This window comes from Lepidochelys kempii, chromosome 6 (assembly GCF_965140285.1).
Source record: "Lepidochelys kempii isolate rLepKem1 chromosome 6, rLepKem1.hap1, whole genome shotgun sequence".
NCBI classification, from domain to species: Eukaryota; Metazoa; Chordata; order Testudines; family Cheloniidae; genus Lepidochelys; species Lepidochelys kempii.
In genome coordinates this window covers 69,705,092-69,728,865 of record NC_136385.1, presented here as the reverse complement: position 1 = coordinate 69,728,865, position 23,774 = coordinate 69,705,092, and the positions used below count along the sequence as shown (strand labels likewise).

The following is a 23,774-nucleotide window of genomic DNA, read 5'->3' as shown; positions in this document are numbered from 1 at the left end:
GCACTTGTCCATTCTACTTCAGATGCACGCATGCCCAGTGCACTAGTGTTGGAGATTTTTCCCTCAGCTGTACCCATCAGGTCAGCGCATGCCCCCTCTGCTGCCTCCTACTGTTACACAGCGGTACCAAAGGGTGGAGCCACTCTCTACCCCAATGGTCCCCAAACTGTGGGACTGCGCCATTCGGGCTCTGCTCAGGAATAAACTGCTTCAGCATACATGAGGGCTGAGTCAGTGCAGGCTCTGCTTATGGGATGAGACAGTGAAGCTGAGCTGCTGCAGCATGCCTGGGGGCAGGTCTACACTACAGCCAGGATCAGTGCTCTGAGATCGATCCACCGGCAGTCAATTTAGCGAGTCTAGTGAAGACCCGCCAAATCGACAGCAGATCGCTCTCTAACCAACCCCATACTCTACCCCCAACAAGAAGAGCAAGGTAAGTTGATGGGAGAGTTTTTCCCGTCGACCCCCCGTGGTAATTCAACATAAGGTACGTTGACTCCAGCTATGTTATTCACATAGCTGGAGTTGCGTAGCATAGGACTTACCGCAGTAGCGTAGACACAGCCCTAGTGATGAGTCACTGCAGGCTCTATTGGAGGGGTGAGTCTAGGCAGCTGAGAGAACAGCCCTGGTCTTGCTGTGGGTTTGCCTTGGGGCTGGAGGGTGGGGGGACGGGACAGGACCAAACACACGTGTTTAAACCCCTTCAAGGGGACATGATACCTCCAATCAGTCCACTTAGGGCTTTAGGAGGCAGGGAAGATGATGGTTGCCATAATATACTGCAGTGGGTTCCAGAACAGCCTCATTTATTGGGAGCACTGCTCAAGAAGGTCCACAGATCCCAAGATATCAATCAATCTGCATGAGCTCCCCTGACCTATTTCCACTTGAATATTTAGTGAGGAAGCCACCCTCTGTAAGAGGTCCTGGTGTGCCCAATAATTATCTGGGGCAAGTGAGGAAACACCAGATACTACTCAGACAATGAGGAGGAGGAATCCAACACTAATTGAGGTGATTTGCCCAATCCCTCCAAATGGAGACTCACTTAGGCAGGTTCCCCATGTTCAGTACTGGGCTTAGCACTGGGAGCGGCTTCCTGCAGTTCTTGCCATGCAGGTTCACAATGTCTACCGGAGAATGTAGAGGCGGGAGGGTATGGAGAGGATTTGGAGACAGCAAGAAAACCCACGAGTTCCAATACAGCCACTGATATGGCTCTGGAGCCCAATTTCTTCCCAATCATTGCTCCCTACTAGCCAGCCAACAGGGAGGCTCTGCTGGATACCAAAGGTGAGAACTTCTCAGAGGAGATTGAAGGCCTGTGTGATGCAGCCATGACATGCAAGATCCCACTTCTAACTTATCTGGCTAGGGAAGAGAGGTGTCTCTTTGGTGCCAGAGAGTGGTCCCAGGAGTCCTTAGAGGACAACATTGGGGAAATTATAGATGGGCTGCATATGATGGGTACCCTGTGGACACTCTGGTACCCCCTGATATTGGGTACGGAACACTAGTAGCCAGCAAATCCGTTATATTGTCCATCGGTAATGGTTGAGATGTCTGCTGGATGCTCAGTGAAGACTGTGTGCCATGGCATATACCTTGGGTGTTGACGGCATCGGGAGACTCTCTTGCTGCTGAGGATAGAGTGCACTTGGTGCTGAAGCACTCTGTGGTGCAGATACCTTTCTCCTCTTCTTCCCAGTTTGATCACTGGATGGGGACCTTGCTCACCTGGGATTACAGGTCTTCAGATGCAGTCCTCCACTGCTGCTTCTTAGGTACCGGAGAAGGAGATTGGCGCTGAGACTCTCCCATCACAGTGGAAGTGCTCCTGACCAAAGCAGAGGCACTTGGTGCCTACCCTGAGTAGGAAGACTCCAAGGGTGGGAACAAAGCTGTCTCCCTAAGATGCTTAGTTTGACCTCCGTGGTTTTTTTAGTTCTGGCTTAAAGTCCCTGCAGATTTGGTACCTTTCCCTAACATGAGCTTCTCCTAGGCACTTCAGGCACCCACAGTGTGGTCACTGACTGGCACTGGTTTCTTGCATGCATCGCAAAGTTTGAAACCTGGGGACTGAAGTGTGCCCTAGCCCTGGGCATCAGAACCCAATCCAGAGGGAACCAGTTATACTAAGTAAACTACTAAAAAAGGAAAACTAATAGTAGAAAATTAAACTAAGACTATAAAACAACAAAACACAAAGAAAAAGGGAAACACCTACAACAGCAAGGTAAAACACTGCGACAATCGTCACAGGCGATAAAAAGAACAGAGATGGGTTGGCTCCACCTTTTATACCGTTGCACAGCAACACGAGAAAAGATACTGATGGGTACATCGGAGGGAAAAATTTCTGACACTAGTGCGCTGGGCATGCGCACACTTGAAATAGAATGGACATGTGCAATCAGTCAAAGAACCACCATACTCCTGTACAGATATTTCATAGGACAAATTTGTGAAACTATCTCCCAAAAGATATTTGAGGGCAAAAGGGAGGAAGTTTCTTTTTTGTTGTTTTTTTTTTTAAACTGTTAAATTTTTTTGCTGCCCATAAGAACCCCATACTGGTTCAGATCAGTGGTCCTTCTAGCCCAGTATCTTGTCTTTCAACAGTGGCCTGTTAGTGGCTTCAGAGGGAATGAACAGTACAGGGCAATTATTGAGCCACTGATGGAACCTATCCTCCATGAACTTATCTCGTTCTTTTTTGAGCCCAGTTATACTTTTGGCCTTCACAACATTCTACTGGCAACAAGTTCCAGAAGTTGATTTTGTGTTGTGTGAAGAAGTACTTCCTTCTGTTTGTTTTATACCTGCTGCCTTTTAATTTCATTGGGTGACCCCTGGTTCTCGTGTTATGTGAACACTTCCCTATTCACTTTCTCCACACAACTCATGATTTTATCAATCTGTCCTATTCCCCTTCAGTCACCTCTTTTCTAAGATAAACAGACCCACTCTTTTTAATCTCTCCCCATATGGAAGCTGTTCCATACACCTAATCATTTTTTGTTGCCCTTCTCTGTGCTTTTTCCATTCTAATATATTTTTGGAGATAGGGAGATCAGAACTGTAAGCAGTATTCCAGGTGTGGACTCACCATGGATTTATCTTTTCTTATTATCAATCCCTTTCCTAATAATTTGTTACATACTGTTAGCCTTTTTGACCACAGCTGATCATTAAGAGAGAGAACTATCCACAATGACTCCAAGATCTCTTTCTTGAACCGTAACAGCTAATTTAGACCGTCATTTTGGAAAAAATAATCTCAACTATACAATGTACATTACACTTTGCATTTCTCAACACTGAATTTCATCGGCCATTTCGTTCCCCAGTTTTGTGAGAACTCTTTGCAACTCTCCTCAGTCAGCTTTGGACTTAAGTGTCTTTTGTATCATGTCCAAACTTGCTGCCTCACTGTTCACCCCTTTTTCCAGATCATTTATGAATACTGTGAACAGCACAGGTCCCAATACTGAACCTTGGGTGTCACGCCATTTACCTCCTTCCATTCTGAAAACTGACCATTTATTCCTACCCTTTGTTTCCTATCTTTTATCCAGTTACTGATCCATGAGAGGACTTTTCCTCTTATCCCATTACTGCTTAGTTTGCTAAAGAGCCTTTGGTGAGAGACCTTGTCAAAGACTTTCAGAAAGTACACTATATCCACTGGATCACTCTTATTCATATGCTTGTTGATTCCCTCAAAGCATTCTAATAGATTGGTGAGGCATGATTTCCCTTTACAAGAGCTATGTTGACTCTTCCCCAACATACCGTGTTCATCTCTGTCTCTGATAATTCTGTTCTTTCCTATAGTTTCAACCAATTTGCCTGGTACTGAAGTTAGGCTTACCAGCCTGTAATTTTAAGGATTGCCTCTGGAGACTTTTTTTTGAAATGGTGTTACATTTTATCTCTGCATCCCATCTGGAGGAGACATATACCCAGTTAGTATGGCAATAGTTGAAGTCCCATATTATTACTGGATTTTCTGTTTTTGTAAAAAGAAAAGGAGTACTTGTGGCACCTTAGAGACTAACCAATTTATTTGAGCATAAGCTTTCGTGAGCTACAGCTCACTTCATCGGATGCATATTGTGGAAACTGCAGAAGACATTATATACACAGAGACCATGAAACAATACCTCCTCCCACCCCACTCCCCTGCTGGTAATAGCTTATCTAAAGTGATCACTCTCCTTACAATGTGTATGATAATCAAGTTGGGCCATTTCCAGCACAAATCCAGGTTCTCACCCCCCCACTTTTTTTCCGAAAACCACACACACAAACTCACTCTCCTGCTGGTAACAGCCCATCCAAAGCGACCACTCTCCCCACAATGTGCACGATAATCAAGGTGGGCCATTTCCAGCACAAAGCCAGGTCTTCTCAACCCCACCCCCCACCCCAACCCCCCCACACACAAACTCACTCTTCTGCTGGTAATAGCTCATCCAAACTGACCACTCTCCTTACAATGTGTATGATAATCAAGGTGGGCCATTTCCAGCATAAATCCAAGAGTTTGTATGTGTGGTTTTTGGAAAAAAAAAAGGGGGGGGAGGGAGAAAACCTGGATTTGTGCTGAAAATGGCCCAACTTGATCATCATACACATTGTAAGGAGAGTGATCACTTTAGATAAGCTATTACCAGCAGGAGAGTGGGGTGGGAGGAGGTATTGTTTCATGGTCTCCGTGTATATAATGTCTTCTGCAGTTTCCACAGTAAGCATCCGATGAAGTGAGCTGTAGCTCACGAAAGCTTATGCTCAAACTGGTTAGTCTCTAAGGTGCTACAAGTACTCCTTTTCTTTTTGCGAATACAGACTAACACGGCTGTTACTCTGAAATCTGTTTTTGTAGCCTCTCTAATCTCCCAAATGGTTCCTCGTTCCTAATAAACCTAAATCCCTCCTCCCAAACACCATCCTCTCATCCATGCATTCAATGTTCTGCCTGTCTAACTGGCCCTGCATGTGGAACTGGAAGCATTTCAGAGAATGCTACCATGGAGGTCCTGAACTCTCATCTCTTGCCTAGCAGCCTAAATTTGGCCTTCAGAACCTCTCTCCTACCTTTCCCTAAGTATTGATACCTACATGTATCACAACCACCAGATCCTCCCCAGCACTACACATAAGTCGGTCTAGATGTCTTGAGAGGTCCCCAATCTTTGCGCCCAGCAGGCAATTCACCATGTGGTTCTCCTGGTAGGGTTGCCATCCCTCCAGCATTGCCCTGGAGTCTACAGGAATTAAAGATTAAGTCATGTGCTGAAACCTCCAGGAATACATCCAACCAAAATTGGGAAACCCTATCTCCCGATCATCACAAACCCAAATATTCAGGGTTATTACTGTTTTATTATAATAATGTTTCTTTGGTGAGGTATAGGGATTTGCTTTGCTTTCTCAAGTACTGTCACCTATACATGGTACAGCAATGTATACAACATTAGAAATATTTTATAGTTAATTACATCTCACATCAGGATAATGGGTATCAGGCATAAAGTTAAGGGATAGATTCTTCTCTTATTATACCTGAATAACAAAGTGTGGAATTATCTAACAGGCTAAACTGTATACAAGACACACTGGTTTCAGATGTCATGTTTGCATGTCACAGAACCATCTACTTAAGAGTTATCCAATACCAACCCCAATCCTCTAAATTAAAATACAGAGAATTGTCTAACAGAAAAGGTCATCCATCAAGTCTGTGCCTTCCAGCAGCAAATATCTAAGTACTGCCCTGCAGAGAGGAAAGAAGCTAAATTACAGCCAATCCAAAAAGCAAAAGAAACTCCAAAACACAAAATCAGATCTCATTTATACTGTAAACAGAGTATCTTACCCACAACATAGATGAGAACCTGCAGCATTTCTTCTATTAATATATTACATTGCTTGGTCAAATCCTATAGGGGTTAAAAAAAAGGTTGCTGAGTCAGGGAATGATGCAGTTAAGTGGGAAATCCAGGCTTGAAGTTAAGGGTTTCCACAGATGACATTGGTCTCAGCCCAAATGTTCACAATTTACTATTTTAATAGAAAAAACACCCTCCAACCTGAAGCATTACAGTCTGGAGACACTGTGTAGACTATCATCTGTGGGGATTGTTCTGTGAATAAAATGCAAAATTAACATAGTAGGAAGGGATATAACTGGGAAAATTGTGTCCTGAATGAAGAGGTAGGTGAAAACTCCCCACACCCTGAAGAATTGACAGGAGAAACCAGGAAAATTGCATTCAGACTAAAAAGATATGTGAACAGGCCTTGAAGGACAAAGACATGTTGAGAGGAAAAAGCTTCCTGATTTTTATCAGGCAACCTAGGAAATAACAGTACTGGTAGAGACACCCACTCTGTATACAACCAGTAATCCTACTTAATGCATACAGAGGATAAAGGATGTAAACCAAAGACATCCTGAAGTAAGATGTTAACACAGAATGTGGAGAGAATTATAGGAGAAAGACGCATTGCTTTTCCTTGATACAATCCTATGCCATTCCAGCGTTAACATTCTTTGAATTGCATGGTAACTAGCAAGCAATTTGGACAGAGACATTGAAGACAGCAAAAACTATTTGTTTTACACTAAGAACAAGAAACTTTCTATTACAGAGAAAAAAAAATCACTTAGCTAACCACTTGATCACCTGTAACTTATGTTACTATTTTTGGTATGGTCTTATGATTGCAGTGAAACAGCTGCAGCTAGTTTCCTTGTTGATGTTCTATAACCTTGAAAGAAGAGAATTCATGAATAGTTCCTTGCTGTTTACCTGGTCTTTGGTGGGCATGATCTTCTTGAAGGCACTGACAAGTTCATACCTCTGTAGTATCAGCAACAGGAAAAGGTTTGGATCCATAAGCGATGCACCAATCTGCCAGATACCCCACATCCCAAGAGCTTTAGTTAGCATCAAATTTCTTCATTAAAGTATGAAAAATATCCCTCTTCCAACATCCATTTTAAATAGGAAACAAATTCAGAGCAAGGACACAGCAAAAGCAGTTCAAGATTTAAAGCACAAAGTTATGAGATACACAAATTAATGTTAAAAAGTGTTTCAGTTGAAAAATCAATGCATGGCTTCTTGATATTTTTGGAAGTCTTGGCTCCCTTTCAAGGGTTAACAGACATTAAGTCAGTTCTTTAAAACCACACAAAAAAACAGAACTAAATATCCTATCTGGCCATCTCATGAGTAACTTACAAAATATATCATTTTCAACTACTAGGCAAGATAGAGGATCTGTGTTTGGGGCAAACATGATATGGGAAAAGTGGGACAGAGCATACAAATAATGACAATAAAAAGTAGAGAAAAATTTCTACATCGTATGACTTGTAATGTATGGCTGGGTCATTTGTGCAATCGGTACTATCCAGATATAGGGAAGCTTATTATAATTTGTGTTGCAACATAGCACTAATTAAAATTAAAAGCAAAATCACACAAAATTTGATGAATGAGACAAGAAGTTGGGAAGTACTTTGTGTCGGCAGTAATTTGAAAGGTTTCTACCTGCAGCATGAGGATGTCTTTATCATACATTTCTTCTCTACATTTAACATCCTGGTAATAGAACACCTGTGTAAACAAATAATACAAACAAGTTTCACTAGGGAAACAACAGTCATCTAAGAAGTTCCTTTATATTCCCTGCACTTTCTATTTTCACACAAAAAAAGCTTCAAACATTTGTTCCCAGAAGGTTAAAAAGTGAGCCTACACTGGGATATTGTAGCTTTCAAGTCTTTGTACAATCCATTAGATGACACATATACCGCACCTCTCGTTTCAATTCATAGTCTTAGATTAACATGCACCCACTAAATAGGGAAAATAAGGTAAATGTAACATCTTCAGCTATTAACTACTTGCTCCTCACCAGTTAAACAACATCCCAGGTTCTCCAGTGTGAAATAAGAATGCTCCACAGTTTTGAAGCAAAAGGAGACTATATCCATGTATCTAAAGGGCAGAATGTTGCCTTTAGTTTTCCATGGCATCTACAAAATACAATGCGGTACAGAAGTGCTTGTTATTGATAATTAAGAGGTACCCCGTTAAGAATCCTTTGGGACTTGCAGACCTTCATGTTACATTTTTTCACACAATAATAACTATAGGCTAAGTAGTACCTGGTATTTACATTTATTACTCCTAAGGGCATTCTGCGACAAAAAAAATCAAGTTTTATTTGTCAATAAATAAATAAATAAATACAGTCTCCAGCATGGCAGCAGGGACCACAGGCCACTGGCTGCACAAAGGTGGGAGATCACCCTGTAACCTCTCCACTCCTGGGACTCAGTGGTGAGGCTGCACCCTACCCTGACACAACACAAGGCCTGGGCCTGCCACAGAAACACCCTGAAGCCCTGCCCCTCTGCGCCAGGTGTGAGGCAGGCAGATTCAATCAGGCAGGATCCAAGTATGGAGGGGGATCACTAGGTGGGGGATCCAGGTGTGGGGTGAGAGGATTCTGTGTGGGACAATCTGGGTGCAGGCAGCTCAGTGGGGGGTCTGGGTGTGGAGGGATCTGGATGCACAGAGGCTCACTGCGGGTGTTCCAGGTACAGTGACAACAGGACTCTGCAGGGGGTTCTAGGTAAAAGTGGTTGGGACTCAGTGGGGGGGCCTTGGTGTGGGGTTCTCAACAGTGGGATCTGGATGCTGAGGCAGTGGGGCTTAGTGGGGTGGGGGTCTGGATGCAGCTAGTTGGGGGGTCAGTGGTGTGGGGGTCTGGATGTGGGGGCTCAGGGTGGTGGGGCTCATCAGGGTAGGAGTGGGGGTCCAGAGGCAAGGCATCTGGGTGCAGGAGACTCCAGATGCAGGGGCTGAAGTTCAATTGGGTGGGGTTTGGGTATGGAGGGCTAGAGGGGTTCTGGGTGTACAGAGTGAGGCTTGGTGGGGGTATCTGGGTATGGAAGGTCCGGATGCACAGGGGTTGGGCGGATAGGTGAGCAGCTCCCCCTGCAGCGACCCCTCCCCCTGCAGCGGAGGAGCAATGGGGGCAGGAAGTTGGGGAGGATGCTGAGCTTCCTGCAGCTGGGAGAGGTTTCTGGGGGTGGGTTTGACACAGCCTCAGCCACTCCTTGCAGGGGAAGAAGTCGTCCCATCCGCTCCTGCCTCCAGCCCAGCTGGGACTAGCAACTGATCTCGGCTCAGGGTAGGAGCCGCTGGCTGGGGGGTCCCCAGTCCTGTGGTGATTTACCTCTCTGCCAGCTGCTCCGGGTGCCTGAAACGACATACCTGCACAGCTAGGGAATGGTGCATGACTACTCTTGCAGCTTCCCTTTGCTTCCCTGTCAGGGTCATTTTTCTGCAGGGAAGCAAAGAAATCTGTGGGAGACGTGAATTCTGCGTACACGCAGTGGCACACAATTCCCCCAGGAGTAATTTATACTTATGTTATGCAGGCTTACCACACGAGCTTCTTCTACAGCAGGTGGCTCAGCCATCCTTAGTACCAATGGGAAATGTTGGCACAAAACTAACAGGACACAAAATCACTAATACATACTACAGAGAGTACCTGGCTTATTAGGGAGAGCCCATTCCTTCTCCACATCTCTGCAGCAACCTGAGCAACCAACACTAGACAGCGCAAAGGGTATTCCACTAGCAGCTCCACTTGGAATTGTTCCTAAAAAATCAAGTTAGTTAAAACTGTCAATAGATTTAACATAGTACAAATCTTGAAGAATAAAAAAAATAAAAATCAATGATTACAAGACAATACAAAAAAAGACCTAAACTGGACACAAAAAGAAAAGAAAATAGTACTTCTTAGCACAGTGGGATATTTTGAATTCAGTTTTCCTTTTGGTGTCCCCTTTTAAAGCCTTCTGATCTCATCATAATTTATTTTCTACTCTGGTGCTCACCATAGCCCTGATCAAACAAACTGAACCAGGTAGGTGGTTATGTGGCACCTCAGTGAGTTCAAATGGACTTCACATGGGTGCAGGGTATCTGCAATCTCTCTCCAGTATCCGTGCCCATGTTACGTTGAGACAATTGCTGTTCTGTAGAGTGAACTGACTAATCAATTCAGCTGTGTAATCCAAACATCAGCCCCAAAGCAGCCACTGTAAGGAATCCTTCTCTTACTAATAGGAAAGATAACCCAAATAGGAAAATAACTCTGAGGCAGACCTTTTAAAATTGTTCCAGGAAACACCAAATCCCACTCCTACCCCTGAGTTTGGTCACATCACACCCACTAAAGTTCAAGAAACCCATAGAAATGCTCAAATAAATTGGTTAGTCTCTAAGGTGCCACAAGTACTCCTTTTCTTTTTCCATAGAAATATTTGAGCCACCACTTGCAAAGCAGACCCATTCCCTTTCTGGCTGGGAGACCCAGGAAACAATAATATTGCCCACTCAACAGAAATTTTCAACATTATCTTCCAAGAAGTGAACATTTCAACCTTCCTGAAAAATGCAACAGTCTACTCAATCCTCAGGAAGTCAACATCTAACGCAGACCAGCTTTGCGGCTAAATAAAAATCAAGATAGTAGTAACAATCAAGTTCCAACAATATATGACATCTTCCAACATTCTGGATGCTACACTGTTAGGCTTCAAACCAAGGCATAAGAGAGAGGCAGCACTCATAGCACTAAAAGAGGTCTTCCTTGTGGCAATAGATAAAGGCCATATCTCAATGCTCATACTGCTTGACCTCTCTGCAGCTTTCCATAGAGTTGATCACAACACACTACTGACCTGCCTACTACATGTCTGGAGTAGGTATCTCAGCAGTACAGTGGCTCCAACCATTCTTCTCCAAGAGGACCTAAAAGGTACACAGAGATCCCACAGCAATCCTTTCCTTCTTCAAAGTCTACATGGAAGTACTTTAAAAGGTAGTAAGCCATCACATGTTCCAGTCCCAACAACATGCAGGTGACACCCTGCTGCATACCTCACTTTCAACATGTAATTGGCATCATTGCAAGACTGTACAAGAGAGCAGTTCATGGATGGGGAACAGTTGGCTCAAACTAAATCCAAGAGTGAAGAGATACTGGTCGGAAGGACAAAAAACTTTTGAAGAGCCAGCTGGGACTTTGGTCTCCGCTTGCATGTAAAGCATTTGCTCCACACTCCCCATTGATAAAAAGAAGTGGTGTGAATCCTCAAGGTCATTCCTAATCATCAGGCAGCATCAGTGGTGAAAAGTGCCTTCTACCTGCACCTTGATAGGGAACATCACTCCTTCCTCCAGGACAAGAATCTGGTCACAGCGATCGATAATTTCCTCATGTCTAAAGCAAAATGCTGTAAATCACTATCTGGATGCAAGACAGAGGCTCCAGCTTATACAGAATGCATCTGCCAAACTCCTCAATAGGAAGGGCCACCATAAGCTTATCTCCCCAGCAGTGGCGCAGCCAGGTGGAAAAAACAGGAGGAGCGGAGATTAAAAAAGGCGCCACCCGCTAGTACTCACCCAACGGCGCTCCGGGTCTTCAGCGGCACTTCGGCATCGGGTACCTCACTCGCTTCAGTCTTCAGCTGCACTGAAGGACCCTCCTGCACCCGAAATGCCGCCGAAGATCAGAGTGAGTGAACGACCCAATGCTGAAGTGCCACCGAAGACCCAAAGCACCGCCTGACCCACCACCGAAGACCTGGAGCGCCACCATGTGAGTAAAAATTAAAAAGGCGCCGCTTCTGTTCAGTGGGAGAACGGCTGCTGCCCCGCTCCCCGTCTAGCTATGCTACTGCTCCCCAGTGTTCTGATCCCTCCTACGGTTCCTGTACATTTCCACCGCTGGTTCTAAGCATCGATCTTCACCTTCCAAGCCATCGAGTCGACCCAGAGACATCAGCAATTACGTCTCCATCAGTGATCTGCCCCAAGATACGTGCACTCCTCACAGACAATGCATCTTATAAAATTCAAGAAGATTGTAAGAGCTGTAAGTAAAACATTTGCAGTTGTTGGAATTCAGCTGTGGAATGAACGAACACAGGAGATCAAACTAATCCAGAATCTAAAAATTTCAGAGCACAATGCAAGTCTCTCTTCTTTGACAAAGCATCTCCACCATAAGCAACAGTGTTTTGGACCTCCTTTGTAAATTCTTAAAGCTGAAGCCAAGATGCTTTCTGCATGACCACTGCAGACATAAGCTGTTCCAATAGGTCTTTCCTGGTAGATATAGTCGGTACCAATAAGGATGTCTTAGAAGGAACCAAGATTGTATGAGAAGCACGGCATTTACTTGGTACCGAGAATGAACTGGAGAATGACATAAGTACAGACATTACCGAAGGAGTTATAGGTACCACCTTCTTAGAAAAAGGAGTGCTTAAACTCCTGTGCTCTGCTTCTGCAGTATAGAAAGTCTTGGTACGAAAGCATGTTTGGTGCCTCTGTTCTTAGAAGAGCCTGGAGCCATGCACATGAGGTTAATACTGATAGTACCTGGAGACTCAACAATACCCAGTTCTTTAGTTCCAGGACACCAAGACTTCTTTGAAGTAGATTCCGTCTGAGGAGGATGGTCACTCTTTTTATGGGTCTTCTCCGAGGATTTACCTCAAGTAGATCCAGGTGAACATGCTGAAATCAAAGGGACACTGTGTTCACTCCCAGGCCGATGTCCAAGGGGTTTGTCCTGGCCTGGATCTGAAGCTGGGTGGAGAGAATGCTCCATCATTAAGAGTGTGAGACTTATCTCAGGATTCCTCTTCAACCCTACCCTTAAAAACAGAACAGACAAAGCACTTCTGAGGAATATGCAACTCCCCCAGGCAGTGGATACACTGGAAATGCCCACCACTGACCAGGCAAGTGAGGCACCATTTGAAGCCTGGAGTGCAAAAGTGATCTGAGGAAAAAGCTCCACCCTTTCCCCATCCTGTAAGGTGGGAAATGACTGAGACCGACTGACTGAGAGACCGACCGAATTTGATTCATATTTAGTACATCCTTTAATAAGTGAAAATATAATCACATATTATTAAAACACTGTATGCAACCAATGTAACCTCCCCCACAAATGATTTCATTAATCAGTGCAGAACCCCCTTTAGGGCTATATATTGACCCATGTGCACCTCAACAGCCTAAGAGTATCAGGGAAGGTCTTATGCATTCTCATATGTTTCTCCTGATCAATGCACAGAGAGTTGGCTTTGACAGCCAGGTCACGCTCCAGGTTAGATTTGCTGTGGACATCATCTGCAAGGTGTCCTCTGCATCCCTCAACGTTTGCCAAAGGCTCTGGATGGTGTTATTGATTTTGAGGACTTCATTAACAAGGCATAACTGGGTGAATCCCAGCTTAGCTCCACGTTTGACTTCTGTGTGCGCTCGGCCAGAAAGGGGTGGGTGCGTGGGTGTGGGAGATAGTGTATTTTCAAACAGAAAGGCACACTAATGCTCTGTCTCAGACAGAAGCAGTTGAGAAGGAACTGGGGTTAGTTCGACCATGCAGCCCTATATAGCCTTGGTGCAGGGCACAAAGATGTATGGGATACATGACTACTATCAAAACTCTCTAAAGATTCAGGCAGTGTAAGCACCCCAGGGACATACTTGAAGAAGAATAATTTGTTACTACAGCAATTGGCACAATAGAAAATAGTGTAATACCATTGACCTGCTACATTGGAAGGATTTTACTAGGCATTGAATCAGACAATTCTAGGGGTACAAATATAAGAACACTGAGGGAAAAAGCAGTCTTGTTCAAAACATATCACAGATCTCTCTTGAGAAAGAGAACAGTTTGGACTCCGAGTCACAACAGCAGCACATCGTAATGCTATACAGAAAACCTGGGATCAGATGTCATCTAGGGAATTTTAAGTTGGTACAGACAGAACAGTTGACAGGTGGGATTCTACTATTTTTCAGGGAACAAGTTAACCACAGAGGTTTTAGCACTCTCTCTTGAACACTAGTAATGCCTCTAAAGCAGGGATCTCAAACTCAAATTACTACGAGAGCCACATGAGGACTAGTACATTGGCCCGAGGGCCGCATCATTGACACCCCTGCCCCCACTCCACCCCTTCCATGGAGGCCCCACCCCTGCCTCTTCCAACCCCTTCCCCAAAGTCCCCACCCCAACTCCGCCCCCTCCCTACCCCTATTCCAACCCCTTACCCAAATCCTCGCCTCTGCCCTGGCTCTTTCCCTGAGTGCACAGCTCCCCGCTTCTCCCCCCTCCCTCCTGGAAAGTGCTAAGCACCGCCGGGAAGCACCTGGAGGAGCAGGGACACGGTACGCGGGGCGCATGTGGGTGAGGGGAGCTTGGTGGCCACAGCAAATAACGCCCCACGTGTTTGAGACCCCTGCTCTAAAGTAAGGTTGTATGTCCTTCCCTTCCTACAATGTTGATTTAGTGCAGAGGATTCCTCGGGAGCGCTCTCGTATTTAAAAAGAAACCAAACCAACCATTTCTTTTTTCTGCACAGCAATTTGTTCTAGCAAACTATTAAAAATAGTGTTAAACCATCTTTTCTCTTCCCTCACTATTAAGATGCTCACCAGAAAGTAATTCAGCAATAAAAGCCAAGCTCAGTTACCATCTGAAGCAGACACTTACGGAAGGCACAAACTCCTGCAGTCTTGAGATTGCTTCAGTCTTGCTTAATCGTACGTGTAGGCCTATAGAACAAAGGGGAGAAAATTCAAGATAAAATCAAAGGCAACCAAGTTGGCTTTTCAATCAGATTATAAATGCTAGACCAAAGTGTTGGAAAACTGAGAAACTATAAGCAGTGTTTGCTAAATAGTATTTACAAACTTATGGTTTCTTGCTTAAGTTACAACCTGTAGTCACATATTACATAACCAAGGGAGCATTCTCACTAAAGATTACAAGATCTGATACAAGTTGCCTTTGTGGCCGGTGTAGTGACAAGAAAACACAGTTTAGGAACAGCATCTGGTTTTATTTGGGCTTTAGGAAAAGCAGTAGCCACTCACTGCATAGGTCCTACATGTTCAACCTGAAAATCTGGACTGGCATGAAAAATGGTGTGGGTCTTTTTGTTTTTGGGGGGTTGGTTGGTTTTTTTTTTTGTTTTTTTTTGCGGCAGTGTTGGGGAAGATATGTTGATGGTAGTAAGATATAGGGCAGTGGTTGACACTGCTGAACTCTTTTTCCTTCTCTTCAGCTAGGCACTCTGCAGCATAGGGCTAAAGGGTGGTGATGGTCAAGAAGGATGTGTAACTCTGCTGTTTGCATGCAACCTAAATGTAGGAAGAATCTTGCCTCAAAACTAAGTCTGACAGGGTAAGCCTATTCGACTTGTAAATCCTGTGATAAAGTTAAGACAGTATAAATGGTTGGTGCACAGATTGCCCTGCTGCCCCACAAAATCCCTGTATGAGTTGATGAAGTTCCTCTTGACTTATGGGAAGTTGAAATCATCAAGGCCAATAGTGCCCCGGAATTTTACAATCCACATAGATTATGATTATTCAGAGTTAGCCCAAAACTTCATGACTACCATGACCATAATGGGAGTATCCCAGGTAGTTGTCTGTGCAAACTCATGCAGAGTCTGCAGACCAATTGTGCGTGGCCAGCTGGTGTTTGGGTTAGAATAAGAGACTGCAGGATTGGATGTTATACATGCCATGGACTAATTACTGTCTCATGCGGTCTGAAGTCAGGGCTGCAGTTTCCCTGCACAGTGAGGGATCTGTTCTGAGGATCTTCCCTCAGGAGTTAAGGAAGTGCTCTCATGAACAGAGAGTTCCATTCTCCTAAAATTCCCAGCTTTACGTCTCCAGTTCATATGGCCCAGAGGATGCAATTAAGCATCTCCGTCAGTGTTTAGCAGCAAATGGGGAAAAGAAAGAAGTACATTAGCCAAGGCTCAGACCAGAGAATGCCATGGTGTCAAGGTTCCTCCCCCACTCTGAACTCTAGGGTACAGATGTGGGGACCTGCATGAAAAACCTCCTAAGCTTATCTTTACCAGCTTAGGTCAAAACTTCCCCAAGGTACAAAATATTACCCCCGTTATCCTTGGAATGGCCGCTACCACCACCAAACTAATACTGGTTACTGGGGAAGAGCTGTTTGGACACGTCCTTCCCCCCAAAATACTTCCCAAAACCTTGCACCCCACTTCCTGGACAAGGTTTGGTAAAAAGCCTCACCAATTTGTCTAGGTGACTACAGACCCAGACCCTTGGATCTTAAGAACAATGAACAATCCTCCCAACACTTGCACCCCCCCTTTCCTGGGAAATGTTGGATAAAAAGCCTCACCAATTTGCATAGGTGACCACAAACCCAAACCCTTGGATCTGAGAACAATGAAAAAGCATTCAGTGTTTTACAAGAAGACTTTTAATAAAAAATAGAAGTAAATAGAAATAAAGAAATTCCCCCTGTAAAATCAGGATGGTATATATCTTACAGGGTAATTAGATTCAAAAACATAGAGAACCCCTCTAGGCAAAACCTTAAGTTACAAAAAAGATACACAGACAGAAATAGTTATTCTATTCAGCACAATTCTTTTCTCAGCCATTTAAAGAAATCATAATCTAACACATACCTAGCTAGATTACTTACTAAAAGTTCTAAGACTCCATTCCTGTTCTGTCCCCGGCCAAGACGACTACAGACAGACCCAGACCCTTTGTTTCTCTCCCTCCTCCCAGCTTTTGAAAGTATCTTGTCTCCTCATTGGTCATTTTGGTCAGGTGCCAGCGAGGTTACCTTTAGCTTCTTAACCCTTTACAGGTGAGAGGAGCTTTCCCCTGGCCAGGAGGGATTTCAAAGGGGTTTACCCTTCCCTTTATATTTATGACACATGGTGATAATAGTAGACTGGGGGAAGCAATATGGATGTCTTAGATTTTCAGTGGCTTTTAAATGATTATGTGCACCTAGGATAGCTTCCCCCACACCACTCTCCAGATTAGCGCCTGGCCATTCCTCCATTTTAAGTGTGGACATAGCTACTGTAATCTTTGTCACTTCAAGATCAGCCTACTGAAGCATGCTCTACACAGGGCTATATCAAATATATTTGGAAACTGAAACTGCCATCCAAACCAGCAAAAACCACCCTCTTTCTCTCCCCAAAAGACTCAGTGTCACAGCAACCTTATAGGAAAAAAGGCTCCCTGACAGAACAGGGTGCTGCAAAACAGGGGGAAAGAAATTATCATCCCTTCCTCCTTCCCACAGGCGATAAGCAAGTTGCACTTACTCACTCTGCAGTTTCAAACTCAGGGTGGAGGGGACCAGAGCATTGCCTCTGAAAAAGTTCAAATCTCTGTTTTTAAAATACAGTAAAATTTGAAAATCATTTCCTTTGTAGTGAGTTTTCCCCCTCTTAAAAATATACTATAGTCACATGATTTATTCAATATACTTACTCTGGTGCTATAAAAACACTAACTTGGGTAACAATTTCCAGAGAAACCCCCACATTTAACTTTTAAACCCAGTACAAAGCAATGGCTATTTTAACAAATTTTATACTACTTTTCCACATTTCAACTATAAATACATTTTTGGACAATGCCAGAGATTGAACAACATACCTGAAGAATGACAAAGTGGAGATGGAAGATGAAATTCCAATTACAAAAAGCAATTCAAAAAGTAAAGCATGTTGACTCTCACCTGCAAGCGTCCTGGACAGTGGCAGGTGTATGCTGACAGGATCTACTGACACTCTGTAACGTTTGCTTTCCAGAGTGTGGCCACATAACTGAAGCACCGTCTTCTCCCGTGAACGGCTACTTGTGCTGCACCTCATCACAGCTGTATGGCACTCTTTGTAAGCCTCCAGCAACAGGTCTTCCTAGAATTGAAAAGATTTTTATGCAGTTCATTAAACAAAACCCACACACAAATACACCTCTCATCCTCCTGCTATTTGTTTTCATGGTTTAATGAGGTCACTAAAAATCCATGACAGTTATTTCCTTATTCCTTAGTACAGGCCCATATATTAATGTACATGTAGAAGGCTACAGAAAACAAAGTTTTGCCCCCGTTTGTTAAACCTATATTTTAATCATTACTATTTACCTGCATAACTCCCCCCCCCCAAAAAACATATCAAAATTTTACAAGGAAAAATGTGAATTTCTATAAAAATCTTGAATTTGACTGTCAAATCTGAAATGAAAAATTTCATTTCAAATCCACAATTCAAAGTAAAAATTGTCCATTTTGTTTTGACTTAAAAATCTCATTTGGTTTTGATTTTTGGAAACAGATGCATTGTGACTTTCCCATTTTCAGATTCCTTCCTCTCTCTTTAATTTTTCATCCCCTTCCCTTCCTGCACCGCTAAATAAAAATCAGACAAATAGCGAAGGGCCCATATGTACTACATCTTTCAATGTACTCCAGTAGACTATTTTCAAACTCCACTATTTGAGAAACTAATTCTTTCCTGACCTACTAAGTTATGTTTCAACCTGAAGCGAGTTTAGTTTCAGTTGAGATATAAACCTGTGAAGAGAAGAGATTACAATAGAAATGCTTAACAGACTTCGCTACAGTGGTATTTTATATCAGGTACACCTATAAACACATACAGATGATTATAAACTAGTGTCTAAATACAACTATGTTCCTTAACTAGGTTCTTGTACCATACCCTCTCGTATCAGATTATATTACTATCTAGAAGAGGAATGGGACCTTTTTTTTTTCCCCCCCCCCCCCCCCCAGAAACTCCAAGTCTCTGCAGGCCTGAAATTTCCTTTCAAACAAACAAGTAGTCAGGTAACCACGCTGTATGTATTTATTTTTAATTGTCTGCAGTTCTTTTACTAATCTGTTCATGGGTTGGTTTTTAAAGAAGGGGAACTATAAGGTTCTGTATTGTACAATAGTGCAGCTTTTCAGAAAAGCTTCTAGTTCACTAAACAGCCACATGCATAAGAACCACAAATAGTATTTCCTTACATCACAGGCACACCACTCTTGGAACATCAAAAGAATGTTCTTCAGCTGCATCTGGATGGCAATGGCTGCTTCCCAATCTGGGTCCACCTCGATATGTTGACCAATCTGTCTCTGTATCTCCTCCATCCCCTGCAACAAAGAACCCCGTAGAATATTCACCAAGGTAAGTGATCAAATGCTCAAGCAACAGGAAACCCCATAAACAGAGGGAAAAACGCAGGCTGTTCACAGATGGCTAAAATAGGAATGGTGTTACATCTACCTCCACCCACGCAAGATACAGATTTAAGAACCTGTGATCTCAGTTTTGTGCCTGCAACATGCAGAACATTACCACAGAGAGTACTATGTGAACAGATGACAAATATTCCAATATCTTTGCAATGGCACATGAGAAAAACATTATTAAATGCACTGTACCTGCATACAAGTCAGAATTCTCAAGAAAGACCGGAATCCTTCCAAAAACCGTACCCTCAGTCTGTCTGTCCACACTGTAGGCTTAGTGATTAAGATATATCTGTCCCAAAAAATGGTATTGCTCATAGTTTAGGATTTTCTTTTGCCCATATTTATATCTAGAATGTTTTCAAATTCATTAAAGTCATTAGCATCATCACCATGTCACACCACCATCCTTTATCTCAAAAACGCTCGGTAGGGACTTCCCAAACTAGCAGAGGTATCAGCTACAGGGTTCCAGTGTTTGGAATTACTGTAATTTGAATGCAAAGGTATTACAGGCTATAGGTATCTTACTCTTAAATTATTACTATTAATCCTGTGCATAAAAGTAACTTGGAATCTCTCAGGATTCAAAGTACTATGCAAATGTAGAGTATTATGAAGTTTTGCCAGGTGTACTAGAATGGCAAGGATTAAAGAGTCATATTTCCCAGACCGCCTTACTGCAGGGGGTATACTTTTGTATTACTATGTTTCTTATCCATAGAGCTAATTTTTTTAAAAATGCACAAGGAAGGGGAGTTGTCAGGAAAATTTCATCAACATTTGTTTTCCATTTAGACCTTTATATTTCTATGAGATATTCCAATTTTTGGTGAACTTTCACAATTTTTTTTACCAGCTCTAGTCATCCACTGTGCCACTTCAGATTTCTGAATAGAAACAACCCAGCCTATTTCAGGGTCAATACAGGAAAAGATGTTTGTCCATATAATACTTTACTAGTGCTAAATTTCTCTTCATATAGTCTTCACTAACTAAAAGACTTCTAAGACTTAACACTTTGTAGCTGTAAAGCTTTTTGCAAGAACATATTATTTAGCTATACTTATTACCCATCCTCCATTATGGGAATATTTTATACTGAAATATAAAGTGAAGTGAGATAAGGCAGAGCCTGGAAGTATAATTTAATAAATTTTGCAGTTTTGTACTTTTTAGTGAACTCAGGATCCATCACGGTCATCTGCACAGTTAATGTACTTTTGCCAAGTCTTTTTGAGCAAAGGCAGTGACAAGTGATTTAATCAGATACATTTTTTTAGCATCAATATTTTTATATTTATTTTCATCTAATACCAACTGAAAATATGCCCTTTGCTTGACCTAGCGCAATAGTTTCTAGAAACAAAACTAGTTAGGAGGAAGGCTTTTGGGGTTGCACATCCAAGCAGCTAGAATAAAACATTACAAGATATGTTAGAAGAAAAGGAGTACTTGTGGCACCTTAGAGACTGCTCAATTTATTTGAGCATGAGCTTTTGTGAGCTACAGCTCACTTCATCGGACGCATACTGTGGAAACTGCAGAAGACATTATATACACAGAGACCATGAAACAATACCTCCTCCCACCCCACTCTCCTGCTGGTAATAGCTTATCTAAAGTGATCATCAAGTTGGGCCATTTCCAGCACAAATCCAGGTTTTCTCACCCTCCGCCCCCCCCCCCACAAACTCACTCTCCTGCTGGTAATAGCCCATCCAAAGTGACCACTCTCTTTAAAATGTGTATGATAATCAAGGTGGGCCATTTCCAGCACAAATCCAGGTTCTCTCACCCCCCCACCTCCCCCCCACAAACTCACTCTCCTGCAGCAGGAGGGTGTGGGGGGGAGGTGGGGGGGTGCAGGAGAGTGAGTTTGTGGGGGGGAGGTGGGGGGGTGAGAGAACCTGGATTTGTGCTGGAAATGGCCCACCTTGATTATCATACACATTTTAAAGAGAGTGGTCACTTTGGATGGGCTATTACCAGCAGGAGAGTGAGTTTGTGTGTGTGTGGGGGGGGGGGGGGCGGAGGGTGAGAAAACCTGGATTTGTGCTGGAAATGGCCCAACTTGATGATCACTTTAGATAAGCTATTACCAGCAGGAGAGTGGGGTGGGAGGAGGTATTGTTTCATGGTCTCTGTGTATATAATGTCTTCTGCAGTTTCCACAGTATGCGTCCGATGAAGTGAGCTGTAGCTCACAAAAGCTCATGCTCAAATAAATTGATCAGTCTCTAAGGTGCCAAAAGTACTCCTTTTCTTTTTGCGAATACAGACTAACACGGCTGTTACTCTGAAAGATATGTTAGGAGTACCACCACTGTCTGAGTTTAGGGAACTTTGACCTCATTCATTAAGCAGCCGTATCAGTATAAAAACTAGCATAATAGCCACTCTTCATTCTGCTATTTTAGATTATGTCCTGAATTAAGTTTTTTACACTAAGAATCATACTGGATTTAAGCCTTCACTTCACTTCTGCTGTCACCAGAAGACCTCCAGTAAAGAAACAAGATCCAACTCTCAGTGCACCCAATGAGAATAATCTCATTAATTTTAAGGCAAGTTAGATCGGGCCTTGAAGTGAGATGTGTAACAAGGTTCTCAGTAAGTGGAACATTTTTAATAAAAAGGTCATTTTTTTTGCTAGCAAGGAGGTTATACTGTAGGGAAGTCCTTGCCAGTGCAAGATTCATGGGCTTAACATAGTAGGTAATTTCTGTTATTCATTTCTAGTATATATCTCACCATGTATGTAACCAAGGATGACGAGTGTGCTAGAATAGTTGATAGCCTGATAAACTCAGTGTTTCCTGGAGATTCTCATTGCTTTACATAAAAGAAAAGGATTTTGGAGAACTTCTTGACCAATTTTAAGTTCACATTTTTCTTGCCTTTGTAACACTAACTTCTAAAACTTTAATATTCTTGGTTTTATGGTTAAAATAAAATTGAAGAAAAATATTTGCCATTCTAATAGTTTTATGAAAAAAATTCAAAGCAACTGACCCCCTTTAAATGTGCAAAAATGGTCTCACAGCAGCTTTTTCCATTGGTAATGATCCACCAATTGTATCTTTCCATGGTTTACTTTCATCATTCTAACTGGTGATATCAATCTATTTCTGAACACAATACACTGTCATGGGTATTTACAATTGGGATCATGCGTGCGAATATATAGACAGTACCCAATGAGATTTAAATAACTAAAATCTCTTTGCTTACTTGCCCAATTACACTATTTTTAGTGTACATGATGCATAACCTAAACATACATAACAGAACCTTAAAGCATGCATTTATAACTGTTGTAACCAAAATTTTCAGAACAAATTATGTTAAGAATGACACGTCAAAGAACGGTCACAAAATTCTATCAACTATTGAACTACACACTGAACATCTATTCAATAGCCAGAAATGTGGCATTAGATACATTAACAATGTAAAACTAATCCATCACCACTATGTGTCACTAATTCACAATTAGCATGACCGTTACCCCCATGACTATGCTGGCATTATCAGACACCATGAAATACCAGTGGAGCCATCTTATGAGGGCAAAATTAAAGATGTGTGTCCACTGGGTTTGTTGTAGTACTGCATTTTTTGCAGTTTCTTTTGATACTTTAAACTAGTTGGGATCTACTTTAAAGCAAGGTGACAACAAGGCAATCTGTTTGTGGAAGTTTTTCATACTCCCTCCTCAAATGTACACTTACTTGAGGTCACATATGACTGCATACACCCGACCCAGTTTGTCCTGGCTGTAACCCTGGAAGTTGAACTTCTCATTCTTGTCCAAGTACTCTGGCAGCACTTCTAGTAGTGTCTCTGTGATGATGGTTATTACAGTTTGCTCTTCAATAAGATGGCGTGCCTGTGTGGGAAATGGTGTTTCAACAATAGGAATCTGCCTGGCTGCAAGAATAGGTAGACACTCTCTGCTCCTATTAATTCATAATTTGGATGTTCGACACTTGTGGCAAAGCGGTTTATACTTTGCCAAACATTCTCTAGTGCTGCGTGTCAGCTGAGCCACACTTGCAGTAAAGAGGATGGTGTCTAAAAACGTATAGTGCCATATCGCAGTTTTGACCCCCTAGTACAGTACGCAATGCCAGGACCTGAACTATGAGACACTAAGTGAAAAAAAGAGTAACTTCAGCCTCTGAGCAACTTCCATATCATTCTCTTCAGGGAAGTGAGATTCCCTTTTATCTGGGGACAAAGGGATACAGAACAAGTCTCCTGTGGTAGAAAGTTTGCCAAGGGACAAGACTGAGGCTGCTTTATGCTACTGTAATAGCAGTAATGCCAGGCAGTAGGGCTCTAATGGTCCCATCACCTGAAAAGTGGATGGCTGTGGCTGGCAGAGTGTGTGGCCAGAGAGGAGGGATGTGTGCCGGTTCAGTGGCTCCTACCAATGAATCTCCTGTAGGTAAGTTAGAGCTGGTGAGAGTTAAAGCTCATGAAAACCTTGAGGAAAAAGGTGTGACCACAACACTGACTGCCCTATGCCAAGGTGAATTCCTCCTTCTGCACAGGTGTAATCC

The 23,774-nt window shown here is 42.9% G+C and overlaps 1 protein-coding gene across 4 annotated transcripts in view; it reads right to left on the bottom strand.

Moving 5' to 3' along the window:
- The window catches only part of UBR1 (ubiquitin protein ligase E3 component n-recognin 1), a 149,748-nt gene that overhangs the window by 84,683 nt on the left and 41,291 nt on the right, over positions 1-23,774 (bottom strand). For all 4 annotated transcript variants that reach the window (XM_073348599.2, XM_073348601.2, XM_073348598.2 and 1 more), the window contains exons 12-20: positions 22,941-23,098; positions 19,399-19,498; positions 18,979-19,107; positions 17,680-17,860; positions 14,629-14,690; positions 9,589-9,699; positions 7,572-7,637; positions 6,825-6,926; positions 5,888-5,951 (exon numbers count right to left, since the gene is read on the bottom strand). In XM_073348599.2, coding sequence (XP_073204700.1) covers positions 5,888-5,951; positions 6,825-6,926; positions 7,572-7,637; positions 9,589-9,699; positions 14,629-14,690; positions 17,680-17,860; positions 18,979-19,107; positions 19,399-19,498; positions 22,941-23,098 — 973 coding nt within the window. The remainder of the gene's footprint in view (positions 1-5,887; positions 5,952-6,824; positions 6,927-7,571; positions 7,638-9,588; positions 9,700-14,628; positions 14,691-17,679; positions 17,861-18,978; positions 19,108-19,398; positions 19,499-22,940; positions 23,099-23,774) is intronic.